General features: G+C 42.0%; 1 protein-coding gene across 5 annotated transcripts in view; it reads right to left on the reverse strand.

Moving 5' to 3' along the window:
- Positions 1 to 3,006, reverse strand: part of smyd4 (SET and MYND domain containing 4) — an 85,980-nt gene extending 82,974 nt beyond the window's left edge. For 3 of the 5 annotated variants that reach the window (XM_060909105.1, XM_060909103.1, XM_060909104.1), the window contains exon 1: positions 2,744 to 3,006. In XM_060909105.1, the coding sequence (XP_060765088.1) occupies positions 2,744 to 2,877 (134 nt within the window). In that variant the 5' untranslated portion in view covers positions 2,878 to 3,006. The remainder of the gene's footprint in view (positions 1 to 2,743) is intronic. The other 2 variants (XM_060909101.1, XM_060909102.1) reach the window with 1 other exon arrangement.
- Between the last annotated feature and the right edge of the window lie 10,598 nt (positions 3,007 to 13,604).

The following is a 13,604-nucleotide window of genomic DNA, read 5'->3' on the forward strand; positions in this document are numbered from 1 at the left end:
AAATGACGCATAACATCCCTGATTTCTAAAAAAAGCTGTGATCGATAAATTTGCACATCTGAAAAAAATCGCCATGCTAAGTTCCTGTACAGGTGAGGTGACAGGATGGGACCAGAGGAAATGTGGGAAAATTAAATGACACTCCACACAGTCACATCACTGCATATAAATGGTCATATAAAATAAAATGAAATGCTTGGAAATTGCATTTCAGTGCAATTTCACAGACCGACCCCAGGCAGGAGGGGGAGACCCGGAGACACATACAGCCCTTCTGGCTCATCACCATAGAGTTGTGTGTGTGCAAGTGACATCCCGCTTATTTTCCAAACCGGAAATCCACCATGTTGGATGATAACCAGGAACCAGCGCTTCACGTGTGAGCTGCTGCAACACTTCATGAGTTTCTTTTGATTTCATTGTGTTTGAAGAAAGACAATGCCTACTTTGTGTGCAGGATGTAATTGCCCTAATAATGCTACTCATGAGAAAGAGAGAACGAGAGAACACTGTGGTTCAAAAACATAAATCCTAAGGACTTAACTGAGGAACAAGCCAATTACACCCACTTGTGTGGACTCTCTAGTGACATATGAATGCTGTGAGTTAGACAAGGTGCTATCACAGTTTTTTTGTGTCACGATGAAAGACACTTTAGAAACTGATTCAAATGTGCAAGATAGTCTTGCGCCCTGATTGGTTCAGAAAATGTGAATGACAAAATGTTGTGAACTTGAATGGCTTCCGACGTATTAATTTGGCCCTATATATTATAAACAAGTAATCATACGGTTCCTCGTAAAATTAAGGCTCAATTTCACGAGTGACTTCAAAGTTTTGAAATTGCCCTTGTTTTCAAAACTTCGAAATCACTCGTGAAATTAATCTTTAATTTTACTCGGCCCCATACAATTACCTATACTAATTGTTAACATGGCAACATTAGCGTGTTAGCATGCTTGATGGTAATGTTTTCTGTATCGGCACAGTCACGCTGCAAGCTCAGCCATTTAAAACAGATTTTAGAGCGCGAGGTCCTGTGTCTGATCCAGTTATGTTTGGTGGCCCTCTGCTACAGCTCAGTAAGCACACTTTGCATTTTCTCTGCAGAAATGCAGTATAGTTCAAGTGGTGTTTTCTCTAGATTAAATTGAACTTGAGCTTTAATGTGAACACTGCTTCTCACCTTGCAAGAGCACCAGCAAACCTACATAATAAAAACAAATCCAGATTGGGCACCAACACTTAGGACATGAGATCAAGATGAAAATTTATCTTGCAGCATCAAGAATCAACAAGATAAGTGAAAGATCCAAAAAGAAAGCCAAATTAGAAGCAGTACAAACCTTAGCGAGTTTAGATACACAAGAACAGTGTGGGTCAACTTTGCTAGGTGAGATATTACCAATGCCGTTTCAGCAACCCCGTTTTACTTATGCACTTTGTTTACAGACGTACCAGAGTCAAATGAAATTTGCCTGAAACCCTCCCAGCAGAGATGAACACTGAAAGTGGTTGCCAGATGAAACTCACTGGGTTACAAATATCTCAAACAGAACAATGCAATAGAGATATGACTTGTGAATTGGTGGAACTTGAGAAAAAATATTGGAAGCTGATTTAATTAGATTGTCAAAGTATGCTGTGCCTTGTGTAATTTAGCTCCATCTTTTGTTCCTTTTGATTAGTGTGATTTTACTTTGTCTATGAAAAGAAAATAGAATTAGCATGAGATAGTACTACTTGCTTAGTGATGTTTTTTATTGCATGCTTTTAGACTGCATGTACTCCATTTTGTGAAAGATCTTTGAAATGTAAAGGTTTGCTGGGTTTATAATAAAAAGAATTGATTTTTTTTAATTAAAATCATCAAAAGACGGCATTCTGGATTTGTAGTTCATCCAACATAGCGGATGGTACATACATCACACTGTTTTTGGCACGTGGTTGCACACGAGGAGTCTCCGGAATCACTTCAAAAATGGACTAGCATTTGGAAGTTAAACTTGGGACCGATGGTTTCACATTATAAACCTAACAGTTATAAATGACCTTGTTATAATGTAAAACGTCTAATGTTTCCGTAATTTCCCCACCTCGGCATGTTCGATGTGCAAAATGGTGGGTGGGAGGAATCTGAACGTCTCCACGCAATAATCTCTTATTTCTTTAGAGCACGTAAAACTCAAAAAGCTACTTGAACACCTGCAGTTACAGACCTGAGTGGCTACATGCGACGTTTTGGACTGAAACTGCAGTAAAACAACGGACGATAGTAAGTAGTTTGGCAACAAGCTAGCCAACGAAAAATAGCAAGTTGGACATAACGTTCACGATTACCTTATAACAGCGATGAATATGATCATTGTTAGCCTATACAGATTTAACCAAGCACTGTGTCTATACATTAACTGATCTAGTTGGGAATTACGCTGCGTTCGACTCGAGGTCGTAACTTGTAACTTTTCTCACGGACGTTCGCCAAACTTAAAGTTAATATAAACAGTAAAATCACATGTTCATGAACACGTTTCGCGGTAGAAATTACACCACCCCAGTGCGGATTATTTTCATATAACAGCACGGTCTGCCATGTTACTCTTTACTGAACATTACATCGACATTCCGTAAACAAAGTCGTTACAGTCGTGTTTTACCTGCTAGGGTTTAAAAACGACAGGTCAGTGTCAATGGTAGATTTTACATGCATTGAATGTGAATACTGTTGAATAGATGTACTGACTGCAGTTGTGACTGTCCAAGGTGGAAAAGATCGTCTATATCAGTGAAGACAGAAAAGCGCTCTCTTGTCGCGGATTCTAGCCGGGTCCATTTCTGCTCCGCATATTTTATCCACTCCGGACACGGGAGGTCCATTTCCACTGCAAATAACAGCAAACTACTACGCTGCAGTATGTTGTGTTTCTTGCAGTGACACTAGGTCCGATGGAGTCTTCTTCTGGGAGTTTTATAGCGGTTGGCAAACAACGTTATGGTGCATTACTACCACCAACTGGTATGGAGTGTGGATCGGGATATCTAACGATGCCTTGTCTGAATGTAATGTAATTAATTCATTCATTAATAATGTCCGTAGAAGTTCAACCTTCCCTCCACGCGGAGTGAACTGGGCAACGCAATCTTAACAAACCAGTTATGAGGGCGGCTAAAGACGCTCTGACAACCCACTTTAGTCAGGGATCATATGTAACCTACTTTGCAAAATTTGCCAAGTCTGGTTTCTCAGTATTAACCCTTTATTTACATCCCAAACAAATTATTTTTACTTGTTGTAATGTCAGCAATCACCATTTTCACCAAAAAAGGAAATGCTAAATATCGCATGTAAAAACGTAAAAAATAAAAAACCACCATATATCCGTATCACTTAAGTCCAATATAACATCTGTATTAAAAAAAAAAAATCCCCGTTTATTAACTTTATGTATGACCTGGCGACTTGTCCAGGGTGTACCCCGCGAAAGGCCCGTAGTCAGCTGGGATAGGCTCCAGCTTGCCTGCGACCCTGTAGAACAGGATAAAGCGGCTAGAGATAATGAGATGAAATGAGATTAACTTTACGTGAATAGAAATCATATATTTACATGATATTATCAAGTTAAGTTTAAAATGAGACATTTAAGTACATAGAGAACATAAAAAGCCAGAAATATTTTACACTATTGCTACAGAACTTGAGAATATTTGTAGCTTATCTGCATTCCAGAACTCAACTCACAATCTCTCATTTCAGAAATTTCTGTGATACATTTATTACTAAGCTGCTAGCAGTTTCTGGGGTTTTTTAAATGTCCAAACTACATCAAGAAGTAACACTTTGCCTAAGGATTCAAACACAAAACACGAAGATAAAAGCAGTTATTGGTAACACATATTATGACCAGAAATAAAGCAGAATGAGCATTTTCTAAGAGCATGCATATTAAGCTACCGTCAAATGTGTCCACATGCTTATGATGCAATGAACTCATCTCATCTCATTATCTCTAGCCGCTTTATCCTGTTCTACAGGGTCTCAGGCAAGCTGGAGCCTATCCCAGCTGACTACGGGCGAAAGGCGGGGTACACCCTGAGTGTGCAATGAACTCATCATTTGATATTCCATATTAATGAATAAGTAAACTAGAAAAGCACTTGGAGAGCGCAGACCTCCGCCAAGAATTCTTTAAAAAATTCCGGGATCCAGATGGTGATCCAGATCACCGCCAAAATTTAATGGATTGTTACTTGTGCCCAGTCACACCTCTGGAAAAAATTTCAGAGCAATCCGTTCATAACTTTTTCTGTAATGTTGCTATCAGACAAACCAACAAACAAACTAGAAAAGCACTCAGAGAGCGCAGACCTCCGCCAAGAATCCTTTAAAAAAATTCGGGATCCAGAAGGTGATCCGGATCACCACCAAAATTTAATGGATTGTTACTTGTGCCCAGTCACACCTCTGGAAAAAATTTCAGAGCAATCCGTTCATTACTTTTTCCGTAATGTTGCTAACAGACAAACAAACAAACCAACGCAACTGAAAACATAACCTCCTTGGCGGAGGTAACAAACAAACAAACTAACGCTACCGAAAATATAACCTCCTTGGCGGAGGTAAAAATTAATGATACTTCTAATTCGAAATATTATATTTGACATGTGCAGGTTTCAAATTTTGTCTTATAAAATCTTTTATTCAAATAAGGAATCACTTATCCCAGCTTTTTATTGAAGAGTTGGTATGTGGACGAATTGTTATTCTTACTTGTACTACTTGTACTTATGGTCCGCGTCATGTGTGACGAACGGAGGCTCTCATATGGCATCGCACATGACGCCTTTTGGAACGGTTCGCTAGTGCGTCCTCGGATAATTGGCTGCCACCTCTCAGTCTGCTGTGCCAGGCATCCCTGTCTTTAGAGAGATTGAACCAGAAGGAAAGGTCAAATCCAGAGGCTTTCAGGTCCTCCTTGATACAATCCTTCCAGCGCTTCTTCGGGCGGCCTCTGTTTCTCTTGCCAAATGTCAGTTCGCTGAAGAGAAGCTGCTGTGGGATACGGCAGTCCTCCATGCGGCAAACATGGCCCAGCCAACGGAGCCTATTGAGGCGGATCATAGTCTCGATGGATGAAGTTTTTGCTCTGTTAAGGACTTCCAGATTAGTTACCTTGTACCACCATCTGATGTTCAAAATCTGGTGTAGGGATCACTGGTGGAATGCTTCCAAGTTTCTGAGGTGGTGTGAAAGCATTGGCCATATCTCACTGCCATACAGCAAGGAGGGAAGTACAATAGCTTTGTAGACAGTAAGCTTAGTGGACAAGGTGAGTCCTTCATGATACCATACTCTTGAACTTAGTGACTTGAAGGTAGCTGCACCACGAGAAATTCTGTGTTTGATTTCTGAGTCTAGAGTGGCATCTTCTGACATAACTCCACTGAGGTAAGTAAACTTCTTGGCACACTTGAGGGTGTAGTCGTCAATCCTTATAGGTGGTGGATCAGGGCAGCCAACGTGCATCACCTCAGTTTTAGGTTTACTGATGGTAAGACCCCACTCTTTGCAGGACTGATTGATGACAGAAGCTCCATACTGCAGAGAACTAGCACTATGCGTTGCTAAGGCTGCATCATCCGCATGCAAGAAGTCGTCTTGCTTAGTTGATGTTGCTGACTTCGACTTCAGACGCCGCAGATCAGAGTTTACCGTCCATTTTATGGTGGATGATGATTCTGAAGTCAGGAAAGGATCTGTGAGCATGTCGCAGGACATAGGTGAAAAATAGGATAAACAGTGTCGGGGCCAAGATGCAGCCTTGGCGTAGGCCATTGGATACCTCAAAGTCTTCCATTAGTTCCCCACTTATGGAAACATGAGCATGCATGCCGGTGTGGAAGCTTTTGATGATGTTGACCAGTTTATTGGGTATGCCAATTTTCAGTAGGAGGCTCCACAAGATATCTCTATTTATTGTATCAAATGCCTTGACCAAATCCACAAATATAATGTGCAATTCTTGGTGTTGCTCGCGGCATTTCTCAATAAGCTGACAAAGAGCGAACATCATGTCGTCTGTTGATCTGCCTCCTCTAAATGCGCATTGAGCTTCTGGCAAGTACTGTTCCACCACAGGCCAAATTCTATTCAGTATGACACGCACAAACAGTTTCCCTGCTATTGCCATAAGGGTAATACCTCTGTAATTACCACAGGTAAATCTGCAGTTCATCTTAAAGAGGGTAATGATGACTCCGTCCTTAAAGTCTTGAGGGACCTGCTCTTGGTGCCAGATGGTTGGTAATAGCCTGAATAGTTCAGCAAACAGTCCTGGGCCACCAGCTTTCAAGACCTCTGAAGGGATACCATCCTGACCTGGGTCTTTGTCTGGCGCTAGTTGTTTGAGAGCTTTGGCAAGCTCTTCTTCCATTGGAGGTGCTTCAAGGTCGAAATCTGTCACCTCTTGAGGGATGTCTTCCAGGACTGATGCATTGATGATACTTTTTTGGTTCAGCAGGGTAGTGAAATGTTCTTTCCAGCGTTTTAAGACGTCTTCTTTTTCTGTGAGGCAGTTGCCGGCCAGGTCATTGATGGGAGTTAGGCTGGATGATCGGCGCTGCGTCACAAACTTTATAGCTTCAAAGAAACTTTTTGGGTCGTTGCGCTCAGCATATTTCTAGATTTTGTGGGGGCGATCAACCCACCATTGGTTCTGCATGCGACATAGCTCTGTCTGGCATTTATTCCGAATAGCTTTGTAGCGCTGGCAGTTCTGAGTTGTGTCGTCACTGAGAACAGCCTGGAAACTGTCGTATTTCTGTTTCAACAGGGCTTTAATGGCATTGTTGTTCTCATCAAACCAGTCTTTATGGTGTCTCAATTTAACTCCAACAGTCTCTTTGGCTGAGTCATATAAAACTTCTTTAAGAGATTTCCAGTGATCTTCGATGGAGTCGTGGTTTACCTGATGCAGATTCTCAGTGATACGCTGCTGCAGCTGCTCAGTGACTTCTGGTAGTTTGAGATGGCAAATGTTGAGCCTTCTGGGCCAGATTTACGTCTCATTTGAGTTGACTTGTGGAAATGCAGCTTCAGTCTGGCGCAGACCACACAATGATCCGTCCAACAGTCCGCGCTACGTCTAACACGAGAATCAAGTAGATCCGATTTGTAATGTTGGCGCACAATGATGTAGTCTATCAGGTGCCATCTTTGTGAGTGAGGATGCATCCAAGTACCTTTATGAATGTCCGGGTGGCAGAAAATGGTGTTAGAAATGGCTAACCCAAAACGAGTACAGAGTTCTAACAAAAGGAGGCCTTGTTCATTTATTTCACCTAAACCGTAAGGGCCGATAACCTCGGGTCAGGCTGAGTTGTCAGAACCAACTTTGGCATTGAAGTCACCGAGAAGGAATAGCCTATCTCCACATAGAACATTTGATAGTACGTCTGAGAGCTGGTTGTAGAATATAATTTTCTCCTCTACTGGTCTTTTAAAGGTCGGTGAATACACACTTATGACTGTGGCATGGCAAGTATTATCTAGCTTGATCCATAATGACATGATGCACAAGTTTAGCCCTTTCCAATTCCAACTGATGGCCTCAAAGATGTTTTAAGGGCTATTGCCATGCCTTCAAGTTTTGGTTGGTCGCGTGGTCTACCGGAGTGAAGGAAGGTGTAGTCACCATCCTCAAACTCACCTTCTTCAGGGGTTCAGCATTCACTTAGGCAGGCCATATCGATATTGAAACGGCCGAGCTCTGCTGCCACTAGAGCAGATTTGCGTCCTGGGGCATTACAATTGAGATTCTGGGTGTCCGACATTGTTCTTATATTCCAGGAGGCTAGCTTGATCTGTTTCATAAAATTTTGAGCACACTTGGGCAAATCAGGACCACGGGGTCTATACGGCTTTACCCATGCGCCATCATGCATGCGGTGGTGCTGCACAGACGTTGCTCGCCGATGTGTAGAAGTAGATCTATTAATATGAGAGTCTGTAGCAGGTATGAAATCACACAGCAGGAGGGTGCTGGCCTTCGGCTCCAGGCAAGTAGGAGACCCACTTCTGTACTTACATTTCTCGTGTGGAGAGATGCTAGGAGTGGACTCAGATGAGACACAAATCACCTCACTTCTACACACAAGGCAGTCAGGTGGTTGAAGTCAGTGGGCCGACCCAGGCTGGGACTGACCTTGGTATACACCATTGGGGGACAAACCAAGCCATAGGAGTCGCCCCTCATCCGCCAAATGTAGTATACCAGCACAACTCCATAGCTGACCGTTGAGCCCATATCCTTGAGAGGATGAGTGAAGACATGCACAACGGGCCCCTCCACTCACAAGGTGCTATGGTACCTTGTTCGAGTTGCCTCTGTGATTAAGCATTAGCATATTAGCACAAAGCATATTTACAGGATAGGTGCAAGGATGAGGAATCTGTTGTAGTATGTGGTTGTGTATGGAGAGTGCATGGACAGATAAGCATCAGACATCAGACATTTCAGTAACTCTATAACAGGTTCACTAGTTAACTACAATTTGTAAGAAAGAGTTATATTCTTAATTATGGCAGACATCTGAGACAAGCATGCAAACATACAGATAGGCAAAGATAGACACACAAAGAAGCGACTAACTTGCTGAAATATTTTTGCAACAAATCTCAGAGTTATGGGACCCCAACAGAAAATCAGTCACCTTGTTACACTTTTTTTCATCAATCTTGAAACAAACATACTTTTAGATAAAGAATCTATAGAGTAACAAACTTCTAAAAGCAAAAAGTTATGTCAGTTGAATAGACTGAGCAGCACACCACCTCTGAGGTCCTAACTGATCCCACTCAGTAGTTTACAGTAGGTCCTTTTAGGGTTAAATGGGTACAGTGGCAGCCATTGAATTTGTTCCACGTTTCCGTGACTGGCCCTCAGCAGGCCCTTGGCCGTCCCCTGACTGGTTCGTGACTGTCTGCCGATTGGTCCGTGCAGATAATTTATCCCCCACAATGACGTAGTCAATGCAGTCCTGACTGGTGACGCCCCTAATTAGCTTGTGTGAAAACCAGCTGCTATCCCTCATTTTTCCACGGGGAGGAGCAGTGATTGTCTGTTTCACAAAGCAGGTTTATCAAACGCTGAGAACAGCTGATTTCAGTTAATTAATTCAACCCGGAGGACTTTCACCGGGAGTTAAAAAGCCATAAGATTTTAATGCGCTCATACAGCGAGTTTGAATATGTTTATATATAATTGAAATAAAAGATAGATTGATTGATTGAAGTGTGCATGCTCTCTACATAAACACTGTCTAGTGCAGCATGGATAGGCATAAATAAATAAATAAATAAATAAAGCCTCCGCTACTGTCTAGTCCCGGGGAGGCTCGGCGTAGGCCACTGATGAAACTATTTGGCTGTCCTACTACTAGGCAACTACTTGTCTCAATACTAGGCCTTTTGTAGTAGTAGTAATAATGATATTTGCCTACTGAAAAGTGATCAGGTGAAAAGTTGAAGCCGCAGCAAGACCTTTGCTATTAAGCCTTTTGTAGGTTAAACAGGCTTCGGCAGACAACGTCCTGGAAAGGCTGTGTTTTTCTTTGGTTTGATTAGCCTACGATTTAATCTTTAAACATTATGGTTTCAGCAGTTCGCTTAAACATTGGAGGCTGCGGAGTCAGGCTGCAAGATTTCCCGATACTTGTTTAAGATGACAAACTTCATAGTAAGGAGAAAATAATTCCACAGTATTTAGTGCCTCGTCAGTCTCAAAAATTAATAGTGAAGGACCAACGCGAATTAAGTCCCAAAAAAACATCTCGTAGGCCTATATTTTACATTTTCAAAAAAGTCCGGAATTGGAAGTCGGTCAGTGGAGTGTAATGAAGTGTCTCATTCACTAAACACAAAAGGTCGGAAAACAGTGGAGAAAACAGCGATTGCTTAAATAGGCTACTAATGTTTTACATTAGTAATTTAATGTATGTGACAAATAAATTCATTGATTAAATAGATAAAGAAGCGAATACTCCGAAGCTCAAAATTCAGGAAAGTGGCTCCGGTGTCGCAAGTGCACAAGAACAGTTATTTGAAAGTTAACCTAATGAATTTGTGCATGCGCGTGCGATTTCATGAAGAACCGGGACAATTGGCATTCGGTGAAAGATTCACACCTCTGACTCATTATATTCGCGCGCGCCCTCTCACCCACTGTTGCTTCGTTTTCCTGATTTACACGCGTGTCTGAAGATGGAGTTTTCAGAAATCTCCACTCTGCCCAGAGTTTGTGAAAGTAGCTCTTTTCAGTGACTGAAACCTCCGTATAGGTGTGAATGAGAGGTGCAACCGAATAAATAAACATGTGTCTTTTTTATCCGGCTACATGTAGGCTATCACTGCGCAAAGCCTCTAATGTTGAAATGGTAGTAATATTTGTTAAAATAATAGTAGGCTAATTTCCACATTAATCGGTAAAATGGCACAAGGGATGTGATGGGGGGATGGCTGTTTTATAAGGGGAATGATTTGAGATTTTTATTTCAGAAGGGGGATGCCTCCCCCCACATCCCCCCTCAACTCAAGTACTGCGTATAAGGCCACCGGACAGGCCCTTCGATTTCCATCACTAGAGTGTGTCAAATTACTTTCGGTTTTGCCAGCATGGACGCGCTTCTTTTAAATGAAGGCAGAGATGTGTCAGACATCGACAAAACGGTAAAGAATAAGTGGAGATGGGCTTGGCTAAATTAAATGGGCGATAATGGCAAGCCATTTAGTTCATGGTGCAAAAAGATGAAAATGGCAGGTGTGTGCTTTTGTGTAGTTTGCCATAAAAAAAGTCTATGAAAGCAATGGCAAGAAACTAGATGCCTTTGGCTTCACTGCAAAGAAGCAGAAAAAGTGAACTTTCACTTTACTTTTCTTGCAAGTTCTTTCTGTTCCACTCTTTTGAAAGCATGGTTAAAGTTCGACTGCACTTGCACTTTTCTCTTAACCACTGTTGTGCATTACTAAAGTATTGTTGAAATAAATTTGCACTTTGCGCTGAAAACTTGATGTTTCATCATTTATAGCCAGTAATGACAATGGTAAAGTCTTGCCTTAGCTTTAGTCATTGTTAAAATTATGTAAATGTACTATAAGTAGGGGCCGAGGGCATAATGGACAACACGGCGTTTAAAATTTGACGCATCGCTGATGTGGTAGGGGCCAACGACATGGAGCTTTTTTGTCAGTCAGATGATTTTTTTTTTTTTTTGCTTTAATCCATGAGTGCAGACATCCCAAGTCTCCCGGAAGTTCCGGGAGTCTCCCGCATATTGATAGTGGCTTCCTGATGCCCGCAAATTGGAGAATATCTCCCGGAATCTAGAGCAAGTGAGCAGAGCGTGCACACGAAACATTAATGTCTGCATCGCGCATATGACGGAGTGCACGAGGGAGCCTGTGTGTGCCCCTGTTCATGTAGTGCATGCTCGACAAAAAGCATCCTGATTGGTTTACAGACATTCAAACTCATTTAGAACAGTGTAGAAATGACCAGGAGAAAAACAGGGAGGGCTCGGAAAATGACTGCAGGCCGGAATTGAACCCAGGTCCCCAGATTTATGGTGTGGCGCCTTATACACCTGAGCCACAAAGTCCTGCTGGTATTGCTTTTAAATAGCCTACTTAAATCCTTAAAATGAGTCATGTAACGCATGTCTTCTGTGATCTGATCTCCAATGGTGAAATAAACCGGTTGTGATATGAGTACAGTCTGTTATTTTAGAAGATAAATTTAATCTCATCTCATCTCATCTCATCATCTCTAGCCGCTTTATCCTGTTCTACAGGGTCGCAGGCAAGCTGGAGCCTATCCCAGCTGACTACGGGCAAAAGGCAGGGTACACCCTGGACAAGTCGCCAGGTCATCACAGGGCTGACACATAGACACAGACAACCATTCACACTCACAGTCAATTTAGAGTCACCAGTTAACCTAACCTGCATGTTTTTGGAGTGTGGGGGAAACCGGAGCAAACCCACGCAGACACAGGGAGAACAGGCAAACTCCACACAGAAAGGCCCTCGTCAGCCGCTGGGCTCGAACCCAGGACCTTCTTGCTGTGAGGCGACAGTGCTAACCACTACACCACTGTGCTGCCATGTCTGATGATATTATTTTTTATTACATATTAATATTACAACATCACTTTTAGCGATTTTAACAAAAGGTCTGCAAACATGTTTTTTTTTTCTCAAGACCACATTTACACCGTAATGTAATCATATGAAAAATACCATTACAGACTGGTGGAGCAGCGTGCCAAAAATAATATGTATTTGGTCCAAGGTGTGGTTTTTTTTCATACGTCGCTGGCTCTTTTGCCAGTAGCGCATCACTTGCACAGGTCTGGGGTTACCCTGCAATTTTCGGGTTGTTCTATTATTATTAGGCTACCGCATAAAAGCGGTCACATTGTGTGCTCAATACCTGTATACAGCGCTGAAATAAACGTTTTGCAATGAATAAGAAGTGTTTTGAGTTAACAGCATATTTTTAACACTAGAAGGCCCAAAGTGTAGACTTTAGGCCCTGTCCACACGGCAACGGATTCAGGTGACTCCGATACAATTGCTTATTGTTTAGGCCTGGCGTCCACACGGCACCGGCGTTTTGGGTGCCCAAAACGCAGTCTTTTTGAGAACGGGTTCCAGAGTGGAAAGATCTGGCAACGTTGCCTTTGTGAAGTCGTCTGGATGAGTAGAACGGATTTGTTTACGATGACGTCACAACCACATGACTGTGAGTGCTTCACGCCGGGTAGAAGTGTAACTAATATCACCAGGAAAAAGCCTTACAGAGCACTAGTGAGAGTGAAACACGAGCTTGGATATTATTATTATTATTATTATTATTATTATTATTATTATTATTATGTTCAGTGTTAGTTCACAGTAGTAATGCAAGAAGCAGAATAGTGACAGTAATAGTGAAGCAAAAACATGCAATTGTACAAACACTGCAGCTCTACAGCAAAATATTCATTTATGAAATGGTCTGATTCTTAACACCAGTAGTGCCAATGATCTTCTCATTGCGATGCGAGTTGTCAAGAAATCCTATAACTTGGTTCATGAAACGCGCTTACAAAATATTTTCACTGTGAATATTTATTGTGTAATGGTGCAATCCCGCCAGCAAAAATAGGGGAAAAAAAGGAGCGATCTCACTTCTTCAGATGTTGATTTAAGTCCGACAATACATTCCTCAAAAAGGGCGTAGAGGAGCAAATTAATCCAATTTATTCCGGAGCATTAAAGACGCCGCCTTCCGCGTAGAATCATACGTCATCCTCGCCGCCATATTGGAGAGGTCAAAGCGGAGAATAAAGATTAGCTGCGTTTAACTGTACCAACAGGTTTACCGTCCAAACGAGATCATATGGGATTACCTTTCACAGGTGAGAAACAACAAATTAATCCATCAACGTGTATCATTCAATTTATTCCGGACCATTGAAGACGCCGCCTTCCGCGTAGAATCATACGTCATCCTCGCCGCCATTTTGGATAGGTCAAAGCGGAGAATAAAGATTAGCTGCGTTTAACT

Source organism: Neoarius graeffei, chromosome 25 (genome assembly GCF_027579695.1).
Source record: "Neoarius graeffei isolate fNeoGra1 chromosome 25, fNeoGra1.pri, whole genome shotgun sequence".
NCBI lineage: Eukaryota > Metazoa > Chordata > Actinopteri > Siluriformes > Ariidae > Neoarius > Neoarius graeffei.